Here is a 25,288-nt window from a genome sequence, read left to right on the forward strand (position 1 = left end):
GGACAGTAATAAAGAATCTTAGGAATGGAGGGAAAAAAGGAAATGAACAGTGTTTTGAGTAATTCAGGTGAACACATAATAGATCTCAGGGAATCACTGGAGAGGTGGAGGGAATATTTTGAACATCTTCTCAACGTAAAAGGAAATCATCCTGGTGGTGTTGCAAACAGCCAAGCTCATGGGGAGGAGGAAAATGATGTTGGTGAAATTATGCTTGAGGAAGTGGAGAGGATAGTAAATAAACTCCATTGTCATAAGGCAGCAGGAATAGATGAAATTAGACCTGAAATGGTGAAGTATATTGGGCAGGCAGGGATGAAATGGCTTCATAGAGTAGTAAAATTAGCGTGGAGTGTTGGTAAGGTACTTTCAGATTGAACAAAAGCAGTAATTGCACCTATCTATAAGCAAGGGAACAGGAAGGATTGCAACAACTATCGAGGTATCTCATTGATTAGTATACCAGGCAAAGTATTCACTGGCATCTTGGAAGGGACGGTGCGGTCAGTCGTTGAGAGGAAGTTGGATGAAAACCAGTGTGGTTTCAGACCACAGAGAGGCTGTCAGGATCAGATTTTCAGTATGCGCCAGGTAATTGAAAAATGCTACGAGAAGAATAGGCAGTTGTGTTTATGTTTCGTAGATCTAGAGAAAGCATATGACAGGGTACCGAGGGTAAAGATGTTTACTATACTGGGTGACTATGGAATTAAAGGTAGATTATTAAAATCAATTAAAGGCATTTATGTTGACAATTGGGCTTCAGTGAGAATTGATGGTAGAATGAATTCTTGGTTCAGGGTACTTACAGGGGTTAGACAAGGCTTCACCTTTGCTGTTCGTAGTTTACATGGATCATCTGCTGAAAGGTATAAAATGGCAGGGAGGGATTCACTTAGGTGGAAATGTAGTAAGCAGTTTGGCCTATGCTGACGACTTGGTCTTAATGGCAGACTGTGCCGAAAGCCTGCAGTCTAATATCTTGGAACTTGAAAATAGGTGCAATGTGTATGGTATGATAATTAGCCTCTCGAAGACTAAATTGATGTCAGTAGGTAAGAAATTCAACAGAATTGAATGTCAGATTGTTGATACAAAGCTAGAACAGGTCGATAATTTCAAGTATTTAGGTTGTGTGTTCTCCCAGGATGGTAATATACTAAGTGAGATTGAATCAAGGTGTCATAAAGCTAATGCAGTGAGCTTGCAGTTCCGATCAACAGTATTCTGTAACAAGGAAGTCAGCTCCCAGACGGACGAAACTATCTTTACATTGGTCTGTTTTCAGACCAACTTTGCTTTACGGGAGCGAAAGCTGGGTGGACTCAGGATATCTTATTCATAAGTTAGAAGTAACAGACACGAAAGTAGCAAGAATGATTGCTGGTACAAACAGGTGGCAACAATGGCAGGAGGGTACTTGGAATAAGGAGATAAAGGCTAATTTAGGAATGAACTCGATGGATGAAGCTGTACGCATAAACCGGCTTCGGTGGTGGGTTCTTGTGAGGCGAATGGAGGAGGATAGGTTACCTAGGAAAATAATGGACTCTGTTATGGAGGGTAAGAGAAGTAGAGGGAGACCAAGACGATGATGGTTAGACTCGGTTTCTAACGATTTGAAGATAAGAGGTATAGAACTATATGAGGCACAACACTAGTTGCAAATCGAGGATTGTGGCGGACGTTTAGTAAATTCTCAGAGGCTTGCAGACTGAACGCTGAAAGGCATAACAGTCTATAATGATAATGTATGTATGTATGTATGTATGTATGTATGTATGTATGTATGTATGTATTTCACTGGTTAAACGTAAGACAGGGACATGTGTCCCTAACTTTGCCAGTTAAAATAAACCATATCTATCTATCTTTCTATCTATCTATCTATCTATCCCTTTCCCATTTTATTGATTTTGGTTATAGTGTAGTTTCATCCCTTCCCAATTTTATTCATGTTTGGATTTAGCGTATCAATCAATCAATCAATCAATACTGATCTGCATTTACGGCAGTCGCCCAGGTGGCAGATTCCCTATCTGTTGCTTTCCTAGCCTTTTCCGAAATGATTTCAAAGAAATTGGAAATTTATTGAACATCTCCCTTGGTAAGTTATTCCAATCCCTAACTCCCCTTCCTGTAAATGAATATTTGCCCCAGTTTGTCCTCTTGAATTCCAACTTTATCTTCATATCGTGATCTTTCCTACTTTTATAAATGCCATTCAAACCTATTCGTCTACTAATGTCATTCCACGCCATCTCTCCGCTGACAGCTCGGAACATACCACTTAGTCGAGCAGCTCTTCTTCTTTCTCTCAATTCTTCCCAACCCAAACATTGCAACATTTTTGTAACGCTACTCTTTTGTCGGAAATCACCCAGAACAAATCGAGCTGCTTTTCTTTGGATTTTTTCCAGTTCTTGAATTAGGTAATCCTGGTGAGGGTCCCATACACTGGAACCATACTCTAGTTGGGATCTTACCAGAGACTTATATGCACTCTCCTTTACATCCTTACTACAACCCCTAAACACCCTCATAACCATGTGTAGAGATCGGTACCCTTTATTTACAATCCCATTTATGTGATTACCCCAGTGAAGATCTTTCCTTATATTAACACCTAGATACTTACAATGATCCCCAAAAGGAACTTTCACCCCATCAGCACAGTAATTAAAACTGAGAGGACTTTTCCTATTTGTGAAACTCACAACCTGACTTTTAGCCCCATTTATCAACATACCATTGCCTGCTGTCCATCTCACAACATTTTCGAGGTCACGTTGCAGTTGCTCACAATCTTGTAACTTATTTATCACTCTATAGAGTATAACATCATCCGCAAAAAGCCTTACCTCTGATTCCACTCCTTTACTCATGTCATTTATATATATAAGAAAACATAAAGGTCCGATAACACTGCCCTGAGGAATTCCCCTCTCAACTATTACAGGGTCAGACAAAGCTTCACCTACTCTAACTCTCTGAGATCTATTTTCTAGAAATATAGCAACCCATTCAGTCACTCTTTTGTCTAGTCCAATTGCACTCATTTTTGCCAGTAGTCTCCCATGATCCACCCTATCAAATGCTTTAGACATGTCAATCGCGATACAGTCCATTTGACCTCCAGAATCCAAGATATCTGCTATATCTTGCTGGAATCCTACAAGTTGAGCTTCAGTGGAATAACCTTTCCTAAAACCGAATTGTCTTCTATCGAACCAGTTATTAATTTCACAAACATGTCTAATATAATCAGAAAGAATGTCTTCCCAAAGCTTACATACAATGCATGTCAAACTTACTGTCCTGTAATTTTCAGCTTTATGTCTATCACCCTTTCCTTTATACACAGGGGCTACTATAGCAACTCTCCATTCATCTGGTATAGCTCCTTCGACCAAACAATAATCAAATAAGTACTTCAGATATGGTACTACATTCCAACCCATTGTCTTTAGTATATCCCCAGAAATATGATCAATTCCAGCCGCTTTTCTAGTTTTCAACTTTTGTATCTTATTGTAAATGTCATTGTTATCATATGTAAATTTTATTACTTCTTTGGCCTTAGTCTCTTCCTTTATCTCGACATTATCCTTGTAACCAACAATCTTTACATACTGCTGACTGAATACTTCTGCCTTTTGAAGATCCTCACATACACACTCCCCTTGTTCATTAATTATTCCTGGAATGTCCTTCTTGGAACCTGTTTCTGCCTTAAAATACCTATACATACCCTTCCATTTTTCACTAAAATTTGTATGACTGCCAATTATGCTTGCCATCATGTTATCCTTAGCTGCCTTCTTTGCTAGATTCAATTTTCTAGTAAGTTCCTTCAATTTCTCCTTACTTCCACAGCCATTTCTAACTCTATTTCTTTCCAGTCTGAACCTCCTTCTTAGTCTCTTTATTTCTCTATTATAATAAGGTGGGTCTTTACCATTCCTTACCACCCTTAAAGGTACAAACCTGTTTTCGCATTCCTCTTCTTTAAACCCATTCCAGAGTCTGTTTACATTTTTATTTACTGTTTTCCACCGATCATAGTTACTTTTTAGAAACTGCCTCATACCTGCTTTATCAGCCATATGATACTGCCTAACAGTCCTACTTTTAAGAACTTCCTTTCTATCGCATTTATTTTTAACTACCACAAAAACAGCTTCATGATCACTAATACCATCTATTACTTCAGTTTCCCTATAGAGCTCATCTGGTTTTATCAGCACCACATCCAGGATATTTTTCCCTCTGGTTGGTTCCATCACTTTCTGAATCAGCTGTCCTTCCCATATTAACTTATTTGCCATTTGTTGGTCATGCTTCCTGTCGTTCGCATTTCCTTCCCAATTTACATCTGGCAAATTCATATCTCCCGCTACAATCACATTTCTTTCCATGTCGTTTCCCACATAGCTGACTATCCTATCAAATAATTCCGAATCCGCATCAGTGCTACCCTTTCCCGATCTGTACACTCCAAATATATCAAGTTGCCTATTATCTTTAGAAATGAGCCTTACACCTAGAATTTCATGTGTCTCATCTTTAACTTTTTCGTAGCTTACAAATTCTTCTTTCACCAGAATGAAAACTCCCCCTCCCACCTTTCCTATCCTATCTCTACGATACACACTCCAGTGCCGTGAGAAAATTTCTGCATCCATTATATCATTTCTCAGCCATGATTCAACTCCTATTACAATATCTGGTAAATATATATCTATTAAATTACTTAATTCTATTCCTTTCTTTACAATACTTCTACAGTTCAGCACTAACAAATTTATGTCATCCCTACTTGATTTCCAGTTCCCTGTTCCCTTATCACCGCTCCCTAGTCATATCTCTCTCCAATTTTATTAATTTTGGATTTAGTGTACTATCAACCCTTTACAAATTTATTGATTTATAAGTCCATTGAATTTAAACATTAAATACTTATGTTTTAGTCATCTCTTTTTATCTTGCTAAGATACACTTCCATTAACAGTGAATTTATTTGATAAAAAGATGTAATTGCTGAAAGCACTGTTGCCTATATTAATGTTGCATATTGTGCCTTTTTCAGTATATTTTTAGCAATGGAATATTGTGAACAAGATCTGGCCAGTCTACTTGACAACATGCAGGCTCCCTTCTCAGAATCACAGGTCAAATGCATCATGCTCCAAGTGCTTCGTGGTCTGCGCTATTTGCATAGAAATTTTGTTGTCCATCGAGACCTCAAAGTTTCTAATCTCCTTATGACTGACAAAGGTTGTGTGAAAATAGGTAAGTTCACATTTTGAATAAATTGTGGTAGTAATGATGCTATTGGCATGTTAAAAGTACAAAAGGCACTAAGAAAGTTTTGCAATACGCAAAAACAGTTGGCTGGACACCCCTGTTATAGTGAGGGATGAAAAGAGGGGTGAAAATTGGTCTAGAAGACAGCAAGGCGCGACCTTCACACCAGTTGTTACCAAGCAGTGGGATTGAAAGCAAGTTAAGATGTCAGTGTTTTCTAAAGGTGAATATTGCGCAATTATCTGCTACAATTTCGCTCGTGGATTAACTGTTGACCAGTGCCTGGAGGAAATCACTTCTGTGCTGGGGAAAGACTGTCCACATCGGACAACAATTTTTCGCTGGTACAAAGAGTTCCAGAGGGGAAATTTTGAGGATGAAGACGATCCTTGTTCTGGGCGACCGTCTGAATCAGTGACTGAGGAAAACATTGAAGCTGTGAGGAAAATGTTGCAGCAAGAGAGGGGGTTGACATATCAGCAGGTAGAAGAGACCCTCCACATCCCTGCACCAGCTATTCATTCAGTTCTACACGACCATCTCCATGTTAGAAAGGTTTGTTCCCTTTGGGTGCCCCATTCACTTTCAGAGGAACAAAGGGCAAATTGAGTGAAATGGTGCCGAAAAGTGCTAAAACATTTTGAAAATGGGACTTCGCGTAACGTCAATAGCATTGTTACAGGTGACGAAACTTGGCTTTATTATTACGATGTCCCAACAAAATCCCAGAACAAGGTGTGGCTGTTTGAAGATGAGGGTACTCCTGTGGCTGTGCGAAAGTCAAGGTCAGTGAAGAAAAGGATGATTGCAGTATTCTTCACTAAACGGGGCATCCTGACTCGGGTTGTGCCAGAAACACAAAGGACAGTTACTGCAAAGTTGTACAGTGAGACTTGTCTGCCTCAGGTCACCCAGGCTCTCAATCAGCTCCGTCCAAGGTCACAGCTCAACACTTGGCTCTTGCATCACGGCAATGCTCCAGCATGAAATAAATACAAAGTTTTAAAGTTCCACCTTCTCAATACTAAATATCATTTGATGTTTACAAAAACATTACAGTGATATTAATAGGTACTAGTTTCGGTCCACTGTGGACCATCATCAGCCTAGCCAAAGTATAAAAGCAAAAGACATAGTCATAAGTAATGTGGAGAAATGAGAGAGGATCTAGAAGGATGGGATGGTGGTGGAATGACATACAAAAGTGAGAACCGTATACACGAAGTATGATAAAAGTAACAAAGATGCGTTAACATTGACAAATAAAATCCTTGTGAGGTCACATAAAATCTTCTGATGAGAAAGTCTTTGGTTGACGGTTACTCCTGTGTTGCACAATTAAAGTTATATCTGGTATATACGAAGTCCTGTGTTTCTGGAAAGTTCTAGATGTGAGTTCCACATTAGTGTAGAGGGAAAATTGTCCGTTGAGACCAGCATAACTTACACAAAAACAGTCATTTGAGTAAATTGGAAATTCAAGATTTTATTACATTGCTCAAATTAGTCGTAAACAACAACTTTTTTACATTTCATGGTACATTCTACCAACGAAACGGTCTGGCAATGGGTTCACCAGCCTCAGGTATTCTCACAGAAATCTATTTGAACTTTCTCGAGAATATTAAAATCAACAATAAATTCGACAATATCTTTTTTTGGGCTAGGTATGTCGATGATGTCCTAGTAGTTATAAACGATAATCTGGAAGATGCTCACACCACACCACACCACACTTCAAGCACTAAATAACATTGATCCTCATATTAAATTTACCTTGGAGTCAGAAGTAGATCAAAAAATCAATTTTCTTTATCTTACCATCACTAGACAACAGGAATATTTAACCTACAAAATTTACAGAAAACCTACCCAATTGGCCATCACAATCCGACAGGTTTCAGCTCATCCCCTCCCTCACAAAACAGCAACCTATAACAGTCTTGTACATAGAGCATTCAACGTACCCATGAATAAGAAAGATCTTCATACCGAATTGAATACTATCCGCCACATTGCCAGATTCAATGGCTTCAATAGCCATTTTATAGAAAATATCATCAACAAACATAAATTTCGCCCCAAGACCACACTTAAAAAAGAACCATCTAAACATGACTCTTTTTCCACTTTTACTTACGTCAATGGAATTCACAAGATCACCAATGTTTTAAAGAAAAAAGGTATGAAAATAGCCTTTAAAACCAACAACAACAACACATACATCTTACATAACACATCACATGTTAAGAAAATAAATAGGTACGCAAAATCAGGATTCTACAGGCTTAAATGTAACACATGTTCTAATATTTCTTATGTGGAGCAGACCGGTAGGAGTTTTAACATTAGATATTCGGAACATTTCAATGCAGTCAGATATAACAAATTCTCAACCATCGGCCAACACATGGCCGACTATAACCACAAATTCACGAATATCGAAACAGACATGGACATTCTCGAAATAGCTAAGAAAGGACCTCTACTCAATATAATTGAGAATTTTTACATTCATTTGGATCTATACTTTAATGCCAACTACAATCTTAATGAAATAACTGAGAAACCCAATATTTTATTTGACCTTTTCATTACTTATTACAGGAAAAACCAATCGGTTGTTCAAAACTCTTTCTTTAAGTCAATTAAGGGTCCCCCGCCAACACAAACACCATCACTTCCCCTCTCGCCCACCTCACCTTGAACCATTTCCCATCCCTCCCACCTTCCACCACTTACGTCACTCTTCCCCTCCGTATTTCCTCTCTCCTCCCTCTTGCTGATCTACTCCGCGCGATGCTCATTCCACGAGTTGCATTCAATACACCATATTTGTTCTACATAGCGCAAGGTGAGTCATCGTTATTTTGTTTCTTCCCCTTGCTCGTTTTCTATTTGATTTCTCATGTTAATTCTAACTTCTTTTCCCCAGGTTCATTGGGTTCCGATTGAATTGAGACTACTTCTGTTTAACACAGCAAGTTTTTCATTCCACCATTGAACATGTCCAAATCTGTCAACTTTTAATCTTACGCTGGTCTCAACGGACAATTTTCCCTCTACACTAATGTGGAACTCACATCTAGAACTTTCCAGAAACATTGGACTTCGTATATACCAGATATAACTTTAATTATGCAACGCAGGAGTAACCGTCAACCAAAGACTTTCTCATCAGGAGATTTTATGTGACCTCTCAAGGATTTTATTTGTCGATGTTAACGCATCTTTGTTACTTTTATCATAATTCTTGTATACGGTTCTCACTTTTGTATGTCATTCCACCACCATCCCATCCTTCTAGATCCTCTCTCATTTCTCCACATTACTTATGACTATGTCTTTTGCTTGTATACTTTGGCTAGGCTGATGATGGTCCACAGTGGACCGAAACTAGTACCTATTAATATCATTGTAATGTTTTTGTAAACATCAAATGATTTTTAGTATTGAGAAGGTGGAACATTAAAACTTTGTATTTATTTCGAGTATAGTCTTAACTCAATACGGAACCTAACCGTGAAGTTTATTACTTTGAATAATGCTCCAGTACATCTTGCTAATGTAACAACGGATTTTCTTGCCAGATCAGGGTTGACTGTGCGAGATCACCCTCCATACAGTCCTTATCTTGCCCCATGTGACTTCGCACTCTTCTCAGAAGTGAAGATGAAGCTGTAAGGGCAGCGTTTTGCATCCGACGAGGAGCTTCTGGCAGCATGGGATCAAGAGTGTGAAAATGTAACCGAAGAAAAGTGGCAAAGTTGGTTCAGTGACTGGTTTTGACGTATGGAGAAGTGTATTTAGTGTGGTGGAAATTATTTTGAAAACGTCTAAAGCGTTCACTCACATTGCTAAACTTTCCTAGTGCCCTTTGTATGTAGTCTTGGGGCTGGTTCTACCATTTGCGGCTACAATAACGCATGACTTGCTCTCTATGTAAAAGTATGTTTCCGTTCGACCCCTTCAACATGTCGCTTATCTGCAGCATAATTCGTATTTGTCCAGTGTGTAATATGACCAGTTAGAGGGTCCGATAAGAACTTACCTGCCGGGCAAGGTTTGAGAGCTGAACATTATTAGCTGTATTTTTGATGGCATACAGCTTAAATTAGCTTAGTATGTTGATAACATGATACTGTAACAGTGATCAATATTGTACTGCAGGTTTTTAATCATGAATGCTTCCGTTGAGTTGTAACTCTTACATCATCCTCTCACATCTATAGTGTTGGGGATGCACATTATAGGCCTATGTCAAGCTTTTGTGAAGAAATTCGACAAGGGTATAAAATCAGAACATATTTGGAAATCATCTCAAATGGGTTTTAATTTTCAAAATTAATTTTTTTTTTTTCAAATATCCACCTTAAGCATTCTCGTAATTTAATGGCTAAGGCGCTTGTTTTGTAACAGGAGGTACCTACCTGGGTTTGAGTCTTCGTTATTCCAGATTTTTTACTTTCATAATTAGTTATTGTATTCATATGCATGCCTTTTTCATATATTCTTTTATTGATGATATATTATATATAGAGTTCGTGGTTTATAGCATTTAAAAATCAGAGATTTAGTGTTTTAGTCTTCAAATTTAGCATTTTGTAGCATCTGTACTTCTCAAATTTAGCGTTTTGTAGCAAATTGGTTAAAAATAGACATAATTTGCGAAATTGCACACACAACAGTTGGGAGTAAAATCATACTGTTTAATCACACATTGCTCGTCATGCAGTTTTGAATACACTATGGAAAATAAGACAAACATCAACATAAGACTGCAAGAATATTAACATACACACATGAATATGCATATTTACAAATTTACAAACACAATTTCAAAGTGAAAAATACTATTCTGAACATATTCATTTATCACAGTACAACAGATCTACAAGGAATAGGAATTTCAATGAGGATTGAAGTGTAACATGCCAATTGTTCGAATGGTGTCCTCCTTCATTCGAAACCGCCTATCAGTTACAATCATGTTGTACTTGCTAGAAAACCTCTCTACATCGACAGTGTTCATAGGGGGCCAAATGCACTGCAGTGCTGCCGAGACAGATGAAGGAAACTTTAAACTAAGTGCCATCAACATTTGAAGAGTGTCATTGTGTTTTCAATTTTAATGTTCTGCAGCATCTGTTGGTGATATGCCTTGCAGCCCTCGACAAACTGATCAACGGTGACACTTCTAAAATATGGCAACTTATGCTTCAAAGACACAAGTGATTTGGGTACCAGAGCACTGCTTTGTCCTGCAACTGCAGGATTAAATAAATTGCACACTTCGTTGAAAAACACGTTATTACCACTGACGCTCATGTGCTTCGAGAGCTTAGTTATGCATGTAAGCATACACTGCTTAAATTGCACTTAATTTCCTCTTTTGTTCTTATTGCTTGCCAAATAAACTTGTTGTTCTGCATTTGGTGTGATCGTCCTGAATAGAACAGCACCACGTCTGCCTCGGTTGCCCGACTTCTCGTCTGCGATTACTGCAATGGGTTTCCCGTCCAATGCAGCATTCACCTCTGCCCTTGCTGAATCTCTGCAACGTGGAACATACTCTCTAGTAAGGATACTACCTTGGGGCAGATCTCCTGATCCAGGCACATACCTATGGGGCCAATAAAATCTCATTAAACATGGTAATGATAATAATAATAAAAAAGTTTAGAGGTAACGACAAATACTTAAACATTTTGTGTAGTGCTGGCCTAGTGAATCACTGAACGAGTTTTGAAGCTTTTCCCTATAAACTTCCTTTTACATACATGAAAATAAGTGATTATTTTACATCCTAGATGATCTATTAAAATGTAACATTTTAAAATAACGTCCATCCACGTTTGTTTGGTTTTTATTTTTGGTCAAAAATTAGAATAACCCAAACTTAAAATCAACGTGGAGTTGTCATATTAGGAAACAAACATTCGCGTGTTTGCTGATCGAAAATTTAAGAGACGTAACGTAAAATTCAGCAAGGCCGTATAGCAATCGTAATACTTCAAAACAATCATACATGTGGTATACCACTCAAGATGGTGTAAATGCATTTTAAACACAAATATAAATAAGGTCCAAAAATATATCTGAAATCGGCACTTGCTTTTCAAGGTAGTCTCGGAAAGTAGGGGGATGGTCCAGCTTGTGGAAGGGGATATTAGTCTGCAGGCACATCTTCTCAGTATCCTCAATGAACGTTTGTTTCTCGCTGTTTGCTCTTTTTGTCTTTCTATCCATTTGTGCTATTGTGGCTTGACGCCACGTTGTTCGCATGCTGGTTGGGAAAAAGATCGCTCCTCTAGTTTCTGCTTTTGCAGTATTTCTAGACAACAACTTTCTTCTTCCTTTCAAGTCTTTGATTGCCAAGTCGGCACATCAATATATTTGTATCGCTTACTTAAAAAATGTTCCAATTTTAACTCTCGACACGCTGTTTGATCGTCACTTCGCTTCTACCCATGGCTACCAGACAATAAATCGCTACCGTACTTTTAAACAGAACTACTACTACTAACACCTATGTCAAGAAAAACCGACTATGATCAAGGGTCAATACAAAGCAAATGAATGCGTGTGCTTGAAAGTGTATTAAGCTGTTCAACAAGAGATGAATGTATACTTCAAGACAGCATGATGGCTACACAATTGCAGGAAAGATGTTTCACTCCAGCGAAGCCTAAATAACATTAGATCGGTTTCGAAACATACAGAATGGAGTGGTATATCTGCCATACAGAACTTCTTTGAACATTTCCACTGAAATTCAAAGCATGACTGTATCCTCTACATATATGGGCTCAGCGAAGTAGACACTGCACGAAAACATATATGCATGGGTTTGGCGGGTGAGGCATGGTGTTGGGAAATGTATGTGTATGGGCTTGGCATTGAATAGGTGAAGCATTACACAAGACACTGTAATATGCACTGAGCTGTACTAAGTCAGCTTAAAGCAAAAGAACTGGTCATGATGAGAAGGCTAAATTTTAAGTTGCACTGAACAGTAAATATTTCCCAATACTAATACATCTTTTCAATGAAGTATTAACTATAGAACAGAATGTCATAAGAAAATAATGAGCAAAGATGAAAAAGATAGTGAAGCTGACAGTACCGGTAATGTGATATGGTTGTTGGGATTAATAGTTACAAATTTATTCTTCAAGGAAATGGCTGATCGCTAATATTCTTTGGAATACCTGGGTACCTGTTTAGTATAAATGATTTTCAGTTTGGGTTATCTGTTAAGTATTTTAACTATTAAGGGCTTTTTTAAGTGATAGAGTGCCTCCTGCGGGTGGGGGACGCAGACAAAGAATACACCCACGGTATCCCCTGCCTGTTGTAAGAGGCGACTAAAAGGGGGTACCAAGGGATGATTGAATTAGAACCATGAAACTACTTGTAATTAGTACTATTACGTGGGGAAAGCCATGGGTCGCCTTTACTTGCGAGTAGTACCACTTTGTTAGGTACACAATAGGTTTGTGATTAGTAGCAGCAGAGAGTTTTTTTGCAAGTTGCTTTATGTCGCACCGACACAGATAGGTCTTATGGCGACGATGGGAGATGAAAGGGCTAGGAATGGGAAGGAAGCAGCGGTGGCCTTAATTAAGGTACAGCCCCAGCATTTGCCTGGTGTGAAACCACGGAAAACCATCTTCAGGGCTGCCGACAGTGGGGTTCGAACCCACTATCTCCCGAATACTGGATACTGGCCGCACTTAAGCGACTGCAGCTATCAAGCTTGGTGCAGCAGAGAGTGGGTCACTGTGGGTTTCCAGTACCTTTGATTAGTACCACTATATACGGAACATCACGGGCTGACGTTGCCTGTGATTTGTGCCATTAACCTTTTGAACTCCATTACCTTTAGCGTATGCTTCCTGCTCCACTCCTAATTAATTTCTGCACTATGAACAGTTGTAGTGTAAACAATGCAAAAGAATCTAACACAAAATATAAGTATGTTACATGAATATATTTACACTTAGATACACAAAATACATTAATCCTTGTATGTTTTCACTGTGTGGTACTTTTCAAAACAGTTTTCTGGGTGGAGACCGGGTTTTCTCACTTTCTGAATTTTGACTTTAACATATCTGTTGGTCTTGTCAGCAATTTGCTTGAAAAACTCGTCACTAAAAATAAGTTGAAAAAATCCGTTAGGTGTTGAGGGATTGTTCCTACCTGATGCTTTGTATCCACAAATTGTTTCATTGAATGAGAATGCAGGTAAATCAGGATCGCTAGCTTTCCACTCGCGCCATGGTTATGGAGGAGCATCACCACCTCCGGTTTCATTATCACTATCATTTTGTTCACTTTCACTTACATTATTCAATAATAAATCATCCAAGTCAGTTGTTGGTTCATCATCGTCACTATCACTGTCCACTAACTGTTCTAAAATATCTAGTTCCGTGAGTGAAGGCGAAGCAGAAGCCATGTTTACATTCAAACAACAACATCTGTGAGCTTGCATAAACATTCGAGAATAACAGAGCCTAAAACAGTTACCGCAATTCCCGCGAACTGTTGTAAATAGGAAAACGCGTTCTCTTAGAGACCGTTAGATAGCTCTACAATACCAGAATATGGCACAGTCCTCATACGAGCGCTGAAAGTACGAGAAATTGTCATGTCAAGTGGAGCTCGACATCGGAGCGCAAGTCTAATATTTTAATTTCGAACTCCACTCGACATAGGAGTGCAAAAGGTTAAGTGAGAAACACCACGGGTCTGGGCGTTGCCTGTGATTAGTACCACTATATGAGTGACACTGTTGGTCTGCGTTGGCTGTGATTTGTGCTCACTATGTGAGGAACACCATGGGACAATACGAGTCTCTGTGATTAGTACACCTGTGTGAGGTGCACCAGGGGTTTATGTTGCCTACGAGTGGCGCCATTATGTGAGAAACACCCTAGGTCTGCGTTATCTGTACGACGTCCAATACTTGTGATTAGTATGATAATGTTTGGAACACCGTGAGTTTACGCTACCTTTGATTAGTACTGCAACTTGAGAAATACTTTGGTTCTGCTTTACTAGCGATAAATGCCATTATGAGGGACCGTTGACCTGGATCCCTTTAGAAACAAGCATCATCGATTCAGGATTGTGCTTTGGAAGCAGTCCCTTGGTCAGTCATATAGTTTCTGGGAAGGTGAGGCATTGTGGGTCGGATCCACTGATTGTTTTAAATTCATATTCATCCATTCATTCTTCATCATAACGTTTTGAATTCTGGTCAGTGGATGAAATTTGTATTTTTAAATTGTCATTGCATTTTGTCTCATTTCGTACCATTAGGGGCCGATGACTATATGTTAGGCCCCTTTAAACATCATCATCATCATCATCAATGATAGAGACCCTTTCTTCAAGTACTGCAAGCTAAATATTCTGCTTAAAATGATATTTGCCTGCTCTTGGATAGAATTGACATGATCTTTACTTTTTTTTTTTTTTTTTTTTTTGCTAGGGGCTTTACGTCGCATCGACACAGATAGGTCTTATGGCGACGATCATCTTTACTATTACTACTCTTCCTGTGCAAAGTAGTGTTATAAGTTTGAGTTGTGTCTAATCACAACTGTAATCCAGTAACTTTTCAAACTTCTCATTTAAAAGAGATTTTGGAAAATAATTGAGAAGGTGAACAGATGTCGCTTGCTTTATTTAATATTGTTTTTCCAAAGCTATTGTATAAAGAATGAACATATTAATTTAGCAACTTTTGAAATATTTCTTGCTTATTTAATGGTGAGTTATTCTGGAATGTTTTAAATGTATACAATAATGAAGGAAATGAAGTAATTAAAAACCTTCGAACTTAAACTTTAATTTGATTCTCTATTTTTTGTTTCAGCGGATTTCGGCTTGGCTCGATGGTTTGGCTTACCACTGCGTCCCATGACACCTAGAGTTGTTACGCTGTGGTATCGTGCTCCAGAATTGCTTCTTCAGGCTCGAACTCAGACAACATCTGTAGATATGTGGGCAGCCGGTTGTATTTTGGGTGAGCTCCTGGGCCACCGGCCACTTCTACCAGGTCGAACTGAACTGGGACAATTGGAACTCATTGTTGACTTACTGGGAACACCTTCAGATGCCATCTGGCCTGAGTTCTCATCTCTTCCTGCTCTGCAAAGCTTCACTCTGAAGCAGCAACCATATAACAATTTAAAACAACGTTTTCCATGGTTATCAGCTGCAGGTCTACGTCTTCTGAATTTCCTCTTCATGTATGATCCCAAGAAAAGAGCTACTGCAGAGGAGTGTCTTCAGAGCTCATATTTCAAAGAAGCACCGTTACGTAAGTTTACCTGTCTTCAATTCCCTCACTCGGTTCTTGCTGCAGTGGAACCTCGAATCTCCGCTTTAGGAGGGACCCTGGGGGGAAAAAAATGTACAATACGTGAAATGCGAAAATCCGGGAACGAATTAAAACCATCAACTATTTGGCTAAACATCAATGTATACTGTAATTATTATCTTAGAAAATCTCCTATATAAATTACACTAGTTAAAAATCTTGATACTTTAAATTTAGTTTTACCACGGAAGCTACATTACGTTCCCTTGAATATTTCTTTCAGGCCAGCAAATTTGATCAGCCAAGATTGTCGAAAAATATTCTTCTAAATAATGCCAAGCCAAGCATACAAGTAGTTTTATAGTTCTCTAATCTAGATAATTAAAACACAACAGTTAAGGATGAAAAGATTCTGGGAAGAGAAGAAAATACAAGCCAGTAAACCAGTTTTTCCTGCAGTTCTAAGTATTCCAAAATCGGAAGAAGAAAAGAATAAGAAAATAAAGCACATCTGATACAAAAGCACACAACATAATGGTGAAATCTCTCTTTTTTATCATCCCTTGTTATTTGGTCATCAGTAAGTTATATGTAGTTAGGTTTTGTACAGTAAATCTTCTTGTGAAAATTCACAGCCTGTTTCCAGTCATTTGACCGGGTCAGGAATGGAATGAATGAAGGCCCCTTCTAGCGGCGAAGATGGGAATTATGCCAGTTGCCAAAGCCTGTCGTACTCCTCTGGGGCAGTGATTAATGAAATGAAATGATATTGGAGAGTGTTGCTGAATGAAAGATGACAGGAAAATTCGGAGTATCCGGAGAAAACCTGTCCCGCCTCCGCTTTGTCCAGCACAAATCTCACATGGAGTGACTGGAATTTGATCGACGGAACCCAGCGGTGAGAGGCCGGCGTGCTGCCACCTGAGCCACGGAGGCACAGTACATCTTCTTGTACTGCATAAATTATCATTAGGCCTTCTTGAATTTAAAGGTTATGTTGTACTTAAGAATATGGTTTTGAATGCAAGTATCTATTCTCAAAAGTTCTGGAATGCATTATTTCTGATTCTGCCTGCCACTAATCACAAACCACAAAATTAATTGAAAAAAAATCATCAGAACTCAAGAAATTTTGGTTTATTCGTGACCTTTAGCTCAAGTGATAAAAATCATTGTTATCCGTATTGAAGATACTGAATGTAGGATGTTAAAAGGTTTGTTTTTTTCACCTATTCAATACATATAAATTTTATAAATTAGGAATTTATTGTAGATTCCACTTGAGACATGTTTCGCCCTTCATTGAGGGCATCATCAGTCAAAATATCACCTCAAGGTAAAAAATCAGGTAACTGGTTAGTAGTAGACATGTACAAATTAATACATATTATTAACAACATATAAAAATTAAGTATGGGAAAATTTTTTTTTTTTTTTTTTGCATAAAAGTGATGGTTGAACATGTAGGTTTAGATGAAAAGTCAGCACCAATGCCTAAAAATAACAAAGTAGAGTTCTGCAGTGGTGCTCTGGAGAAACAGTTGACGCAATCATATGAAAATAAAAAGTTTAAAAAATATTTACAATAAAACAATTAAGGGAGAAAAGGTGTAGTGTTTGGCATCAATGTTAGTAACCAAAAATTGATGTCAAAGGTTGGTAACTATACAGTATTTACATAGTTCAGTTGAACAGTTGAGATAAAGTTTTTTAAAAATATTTACATTTAACATTCAGCGTAAATGTTTGTAATAAAAACTAATGTTAATGATTGGTAACTATATAGTAATTACATTATCTAATTGAAAGTTGAGAATTTACAATTATATACAAATTTACACAAGAGCAGCTGGTGCGCAAGGATAAAAAATTTTAGTACCAAGTGCGTCCTGATGTTTTAGAGGTTGGAAGAAAGAATTAGCATTGACATTTCAGAAATATGTAGAGCAGATTATTTTAGTTAAAAATCACTGGGGGTAGGGGAAATTTTTATAGCCAAATGAGGTTTTATAGGCATTAAGCTGAAAGTTTTCCAGTTGAAGCGCCGAGATCGGGACGGAGACTGGTCAGTGTGGCTGGAGGTTCATGGGTAATCCGTGCGTTTGAACGACAACAATGGTGACAGTTAAAGTGGGTAATTGCTAATTAGGAAAAATGTTGTGGGTTGAAACTTCTGCTTATTATTTTAGTTGACTTCTGTAGCATCGATTGTGATGTGGAGACATCGGTGAAAATGCCGGAACAATATCATTTTGTCTCACCGGCATTTCACACCGATGTCTCCACATCACAATCGATGCTACAGAAGTCAACTAAAATAATAAGCAGAAGTTTCAACCCACAACATTTTTCCTAATTAGCAATTACCCACTTTAACTGTCACCATTGTTGTCGTTCAAACGCACGGATTACCCATGAACCTCCAGCCACACTGACCAGTCTCCGTCCCGATCTCGGCGCTTCAACTGGAAAACTTTCAGCTTAATGCCTATAAAACCTCATTTGGCTATAAAAATTTCCCCTACCCCCAGTGATTTTTAACTAAAATAATCTGCTCTACATATTTCTGAAATGTCAATGCTAATTCTTTCTTCCAACCTCTAAAACATCAGGACGCACTTGGTACTAAAATTTTTTATCCTTGCGCACCAGCTGCTCTTGTGTAAATTTGTATATAATTGTAAATTCTCAACTTTCAATTAGATAATGTAATTACTATATAGTTACCAATCATTAACATTAGTTTTTATTACAAACATTTACGCTGAATGTTAAATGTAAATATTTTTAAAAAACTTTATCTCAACTGTTCAATTGAACTATGTAAATACTGTATAGTTACCAACCTTTGACATCAATTTTTGGTTACTAACATTGATGCCAAACACTACACCTTTTCTCCCTTAATTGTTTTATTGTAAATATTTTTTAAACTTTTTATTTTCATATGATTGCGTCAACTGTTTCTCCAGAGCACCACTGCAGAACTCTACTTTGTTATTTTTAGGCATTGGTGCTGACTTTTCATCTAAACCTACATGTTCAACCATCACTTTTATGCAAAAAAAAAAAAAATTTTTTCCCATACTTAATTTTTATATGTTGTTAATAATATGTATTAATTTGTACATGTCTACTACTAACCAGTTACCTGATTTTTTACCTTGAGGTGATATTTTGACTGATGATGCCCTCAATGAAGGGCGAAACATGTCTCAAGTGGAATCTACAATAAATTCCTAATTTATAAAATTTATATGTATTGAATAGGTGAAAAAAACAAACCTTTTAACATCCTACCTTTAGCTCAGCCGTGAAATGTGTTCAGGTACTCGCTCCGCAAGCCAATAGGCTACAGGTGAGAAATGATACAAGGTTTCTAAATGTTAGACTGCGCATATAAAATGACTGCAGTTTGTATAAGGACATCTTAAACATAAAAACATAATTGTAAAAATCCTCATCTTATATTCAAGCCAGTACTGTAAAAAAAATTTTTAAATAAAAAAAAGAAATGGCGTATGGCTTTTAGTGCTGGGATGTGTCCAAGGACTTTGGCTTACCAGGTGCAGGTCTTTTGATTTGACACCCGTAGGGGACCTGCGCGTCATGATGATGAGATGATGATGAAGATGACACATACACCCAGTCCCCGTGCCAGGGGAATTAACCAATTAAGGTTAAAATTCCTGACCCTGCTGGGAATCTAACCCGGGACCCCTGTGACCAAAGGCCAGCACGCTAACCATTTAGCCATGGAGCCAGATGCCAGTACTGTAATATCCCAAGACCTCCAATGGCTCTGTATGTGTAAGATGCAGCATCTGTTCAGGGCACGAGAATACAGTCATATACCAGGTGGCTCTCGAACGCAGTACCTTCTACTTATAAATGCCCCGCATGCACAAATGATGAATGGGATGTCTATCAACTGATTTTCACAGGGGAACTACTGCCAGCGGGCAGGTTATGTCAGAATATGGAGAGATAAGAAACAGAGTGTCGCTCGCACCATGTTACTCAGAGCGACTGGTCTAATGCACCCCTTGCATTAGTAAACATCGTTTTCGACCGCATAGTTCTAGGCTGGTGTATGGTACAGCCGCACTATATTTGCTGTCTGCATATCGGCAATGGCTAGTGTGATCAGAAGCGGTGAATACACAGGCATTATTTTAAGCTGGACAACCTGGTCAGAGTGCAACAAAAGCTCCAAACAGACATATGCCTTCTACACAGATATTTTGCCGAACAGTATTAGTTTTTGTTCTGTACAATCAACTCTTTTATCGAGTTGAATGTCTAAACTTGTATAAATTAAGAAGTTCTTAGATTTCATTTACTGCATCTTTGGCGTGTTTACAAACAGTAGCGGCGGTTAGGGGGAAGGGTGAGAAGGGATAGTCGCTCCCACCTCCACCTTGTAGAATAAATATTACATTTTATTCCACTTTAGCCAGCTGAAACTAGGAATTATTTTAAAAAAGCTATTTGTACAAGCCTTGTTGTCTTATATGCTAAATCTTCATTTATTTTATAGCGCTACGGCAAATAGTGGAGTCTTTGCATGTGCTGTGAGGAAGGGTAGTAGGGGTACATATTTTTTTTTTTTTTGCTGAGGTCGTGGCCATTGAGTTATAATTCACCCGCTTGCCGTGCGCGTTCGTCAGTCTGGCAGTCTTTTTATTGTCTATTAGTTTCTTAGTGTGTATTCAAATACCGTATGATTTTTAATTGCATAATCATGCCGTACATCTATGTAATTTTACCGGACGAGCTGGCCGTGGGGTTTCGGGCACGCAGCTGTGAGCTTGCACTCGGGAGATAATGGTTTCGAATCCCACTGTCGACAGCCCCGAAGATGGTTTTCCGTGGTTTCCCATTTTCATACCAGGCAAATGCTGAGGCTGTACCTTAATTAAGGTCACGGCCACTTCCTTCCCATAAGTTCTATCTGTGTCGGTGCAACGTAAAGTCAATTGTAAAAAAATATATATTTAATTGTAATTGTAATTTCAATGCGAGAGAATACCAACTTTACTTTCACTGGACTAAATATTTTGTTTGTATTATGTTATTTTATATGTAAATGTAATTAATCTGCCACATGGATTATTCGTATATTATAGGTTTTTTTTGAGATTTTGATTCAATACTGTATAATAAAATTTTCACCAAGTCTCACAAACATAGTACGGGGCATTTACTTAATAAATAACATAACACAAAGAAATAATTTAGGAATGTTGGTATTAGCTCCTGTTGAAATATGATTACAACTGAATATTTTCTTTTACAATTGGCTTTACGTCGCACTGACATAGGTAGGATTTATGCGATGATGAGACAGGAAATGCCTACGCGTGGAAAGAAAGCGATCGTGGCCTTAAATAAGGTACAGCCCCAGAACTTGCCTGGTCTGAAAATGGGAAACCACGGAAAACCATCTTCAGGGCTGCTGACAGTGGGATTCGAAACTGCTATCTCCCAAGTGCAAGCTCAGAGCTGTGCACCCATAACTCCATGGCCACCTCGCCCGGTATAATTAAATAGAAGTACGGCATGATTATACAATTAAAATAATTTAGTATTTGAATACTCACTAAGAAACTAACAGGCACTAAAGAGACTGCCAGACTGCTGAATGCGCGCGGCAAGTGGGTGAATTATAACTCAATGGCCACGACCTCGGGAAAAAAAATATGTACCCCTACTACCCTTCCTCACAGCACATGGAAAGTCTCCACTACTTGCCGTAGTGCTATACAAATTGGTTAGCCGCGACGAACAACATTTTGTGCGTATTTCCGTCAATAATTATGTTAATAATTAAAGAAAGTAAACGAAGGAATTAGCAGATAAGATAACAAGGTTTGTACAAACAGCTTTTTTAAAAATAATTCCTAGTTCCAGCTGGCTAAAGTGGAATAAAAATGTAATGTTTACTCCACAAAGTGGGGGGGGTGGGGGGGCGACTGTCCCTCCTCGCCCCACTCCCTAATCGCCGCTACTGTTTGTTGACACGCCAAAGATGAAAAGTAAATCTAGTAACTTATGAATTTATACACGTGTAGATATTCCACTTGATGGAGGAGTTGCTTGTATGAAACAAAAACTAATACTGTTTGGTGTAGTACGTGTGTAGAAGGCATACGTCTGTTTGGAGCTTCTGTTGCATTCTGACCAGATTGTCGAGATTAAAATAATATCTGTGTATTCGTCGCTGCTGATCACACTAGCCATTGCTGATGTGCAGACAGCAAATGTAGTGCTGCTGTACCATACACCAGCCTAGAACTATGCGATCGAAAACAATGTTTACTAATGCAAGGGGTGCATTAGACCAGTCGCGCTGAGTAACATGGTGCGAGCGACACTCCGGTTCTTATCTCTTCATATTCTGACGTAACCTGCCCGCTGTCAGTAGTTCCCCTGTGAAAATCAGTTGGTAGACATCCCATTCATCATTTATGCATGCGGGGCATTTATAAGTAGAAAGTACGGCGTTCGAGAGCCATCTGGTATAATGCCTGATGCTGCCAGAAGATTGAATGCATCATTGAAAATTGTAGTAAATGGGCAGAGAAACTATATTTTTATAAAGACTTGAGATCCCACTTATTCAGAAGTGAGCTATGATCAATCACAGCAGTAAGAATGTCCCAATCATGAGGCATGAGGAGTCTTTTAGGTATATTGCAGCCTTTCAAGTCTCAATTCCTGTCTGAAAGCTTAGTAACTATTGCCCTAAGAGAGGTCCCAAAAACCTGGTCGGCGATACAGCCTTTAAAAAATCTGTCAAAAATAAACATCTAACCCTGGACAAAATGTATAGGTTTTACAAGTATGAACATTTAAAGAAACTCGTTCCATCTTCAGGTAGAGTTGTCGGAATGCACTCTGTCTCCTTCCAAATGTTTCAGCCACTCTGCTTTATGATATCCGTAGTTTTGTAGTTTCCCTAAACAATATCAGGCGAACGAAATGCGAAGAGGATCTTTGAAGCAAGTTCACCACCGATTGTTTTTCCAGTACTTGTTCTAATTACCGCAGTGAGTGGACGTTAACGTGAAGATACCTAGGCATGATGTTGCCATCCTTTCGTTCTTGTTATTTGGTTACTGGTTATGTTGTAACTTTTTGTAAGTCTTGTACCACATAATTTACTATTATGGCTACTCGGCCTTTAAAGGTTATATTATGTGGCACTTGAGAATATGGTTTCGAGTGCAAGTATCGGTTCTTAAAAGTTTTTGAATGCAATATATTTGATTCTGGCCGTCTTGAAACATGCTAGCCGATCAAGAAATTTCTGGACTGTTGAGTGGGAAATCGTTTTGTTGAACAGATAATGCAAGATTTCTAAAACATGGTTCAGTTAGGATCTTCGTAGGACCACGTAATTTGAGTGAATAATCTGGGAAAATGTTATTTCTGAGAGTGGATAATCGAGATTCCACTGTAATTTTGTTTTTGTTTATATGTCTAGTCTATTTTGAATGCATTATTCTTCTTATCAATCATTTTGTTACAAAATCCTATGACAATTCAGATCCTCCTATTCCCCCTTAAATCAGATACAGCTAGATTGGGACAAAAGTTTTTCCTTTCTGTATCTCCCCTTTAGTCCTTATCCCTCACTCTGTTTTTTTCTAGACCCTTGTTCTATATTGTACCTTGATCGGGAGGTAACAGCTTTATGTCTGATCATCTGATCGCCTGATCATCGTTGCTCCCTTAGAACCACCCAGGGGTCACATGTAGGGGACTTTTAGGTTAAACCTACGGACGTGAGTAACGTCGGACCCCCTCGTAGACCTATAGTCCACACTGAACAGGATTCAAACCAACCACGGGAACTGCACAGCCTTCCTCTACAAGTGGAACAGAATTTCAACGCCCGAGTGTGACTGCGGTGCTAGACAGCAGAAGATCCAGCACATCATCACCGATTGTAAGACAAGAAAGTATAAAGGCAGTGCTAGTGACTTTGCTCTTGCGACCCCAGAAATTATAGACGACACCCAAAATTTAGATATTCAGTAGAAGTCCGCTATAGCGAGAATTCATAACGGTGAAAAATTTACTCGCTATAGCGGACTGTCGTTATATCCAATTTTTTGTAAGAGTCAAGAAAACGCCTATACACATTAAAATCGGTATGAAACGGCAATCAGTTTGTTCAAAACTTGCGTTTTTACAGATGATACCCACACTACGGCTTACTTGTTTGTTATTTTTCGAAATCTGATACTATGTGAAAGTGTATGTTTAATTTCATCCAAGATGACCTTGAATGCAGTACAACCCCCACTTTTTCCTTCAAAAAATTTAAATCGGGCTTAAAAAGTACTTTATAAGTCGTATGAATGCCTTTCTTGTACAGTACGCATTTTTAGACTATTTTTGTCCTCACGCCAACGCCGAACACTGGCTTTAGTTATGCCATATTTTTCTGCGGCTACATAATTATTTTTTAATGCCGTGGGTGTAAAAACCAATAACTTAAAACCCTTTGAAAATTTGCCGACAATATTTTTTACACACGTCTCTACGATACGACGATCCATCAGAAAAATATTCTTGCTGTCTATAAAACTATAACTTTTAGGGGGTCTACTCAGCGTCAGCTACAACCGGCCGCTACACGCACGTCTTGCTTGCCGGGTTCGGCCAACTTTGACGGCTAGCGATGTATTGGTCTAGTCGCGGGCGTTGAAGATCAAGGAACGAGTTTGCTGCGCCATAGTATGGTCATTCCACCCTTGCATTTTTCGAGCACATATCTCACAATTTCATCTTCAACTTCTTTAAAGTGTCCTTGTTGTGGGCCACTGAATGCATTTTTTGTATAGTACGCATTTTTTAGCTATCTTCGTCTTTACGCTAACGCCAAATATTGGCTTTAGTTAGGCCTATGTTGTATTTTCTTGCGGCTGCACAATTATTTACATTTCTGAGTGTTTAATAAACACTAACTGAAAATTAGCATCATAATATCAACGAGAACCCGCTGAAAATTAGCCAGCAATACCCGTTCCACGTATCTTTACAATATGACGACCCATCACGAAAATATCCCTGCTGTCTATAAAACTTAATTTTACTAAGCGTCAGGTACAGTAGACACATTATAAATTTGCCACTCAGCCGTGGCCTATCTAAGAATTTGAAAGCTTGCATGTTTTGATGCCATTCTGCAGATTTGAGGAACGTTTTTGTAGAGGCTAATAGAATGCAATTCTCTTTTCACTATTTCCCAGAGATCCATTGATATTATTATTTATAAGTTTCATATTCCGTATTGATTGGATTCAATGTAATAGACAAGAAAAATGTTCCACCGATCAATACATTTATTGTGAATGAATTATTGCACTAGTACCGGTTTCGGCCTATCTTGGCCATCATCAGCTAGCACACAAATTTACAGTCATTAGACAAAATTACAAAGATGTTACGTTAGAGCATCCAGATGTCTAATGAAAAATGGAAGTAAAATATATTGCAGTATGTTGCGTTAAAATATCTCTGATTAAAAGTGGTGATGGTTATAATAAACTAAAACCTATTGATTGAGCATGGACATGAGTACATAAACACATTGAAATATATATGCCACATCATAGGACACTAAAAAATATA

At 38.4% G+C, this 25,288-nt stretch overlaps 1 protein-coding gene across 2 annotated transcripts in view; it reads left to right on the plus strand.

Moving 5' to 3' along the window:
• The window catches only part of Cdc2rk (cyclin-dependent kinase 10), a 214,981-nt gene that overhangs the window by 135,445 nt on the left and 54,248 nt on the right, over positions 1–25,288 (plus strand). For both annotated transcript variants that reach the window (XM_067142389.2, XM_067142388.2), the window contains exons 5-6: positions 5,090–5,292; positions 15,197–15,643. In XM_067142389.2, coding sequence (XP_066998490.1) covers positions 5,090–5,292; positions 15,197–15,643 — 650 coding nt within the window. The remainder of the gene's footprint in view (positions 1–5,089; positions 5,293–15,196; positions 15,644–25,288) is intronic.

This window comes from Anabrus simplex, chromosome 1 (assembly GCF_040414725.1).
Source record: "Anabrus simplex isolate iqAnaSimp1 chromosome 1, ASM4041472v1, whole genome shotgun sequence".
Classification (NCBI taxonomy): Eukaryota; Metazoa; Arthropoda; class Insecta; order Orthoptera; family Tettigoniidae; genus Anabrus; species Anabrus simplex.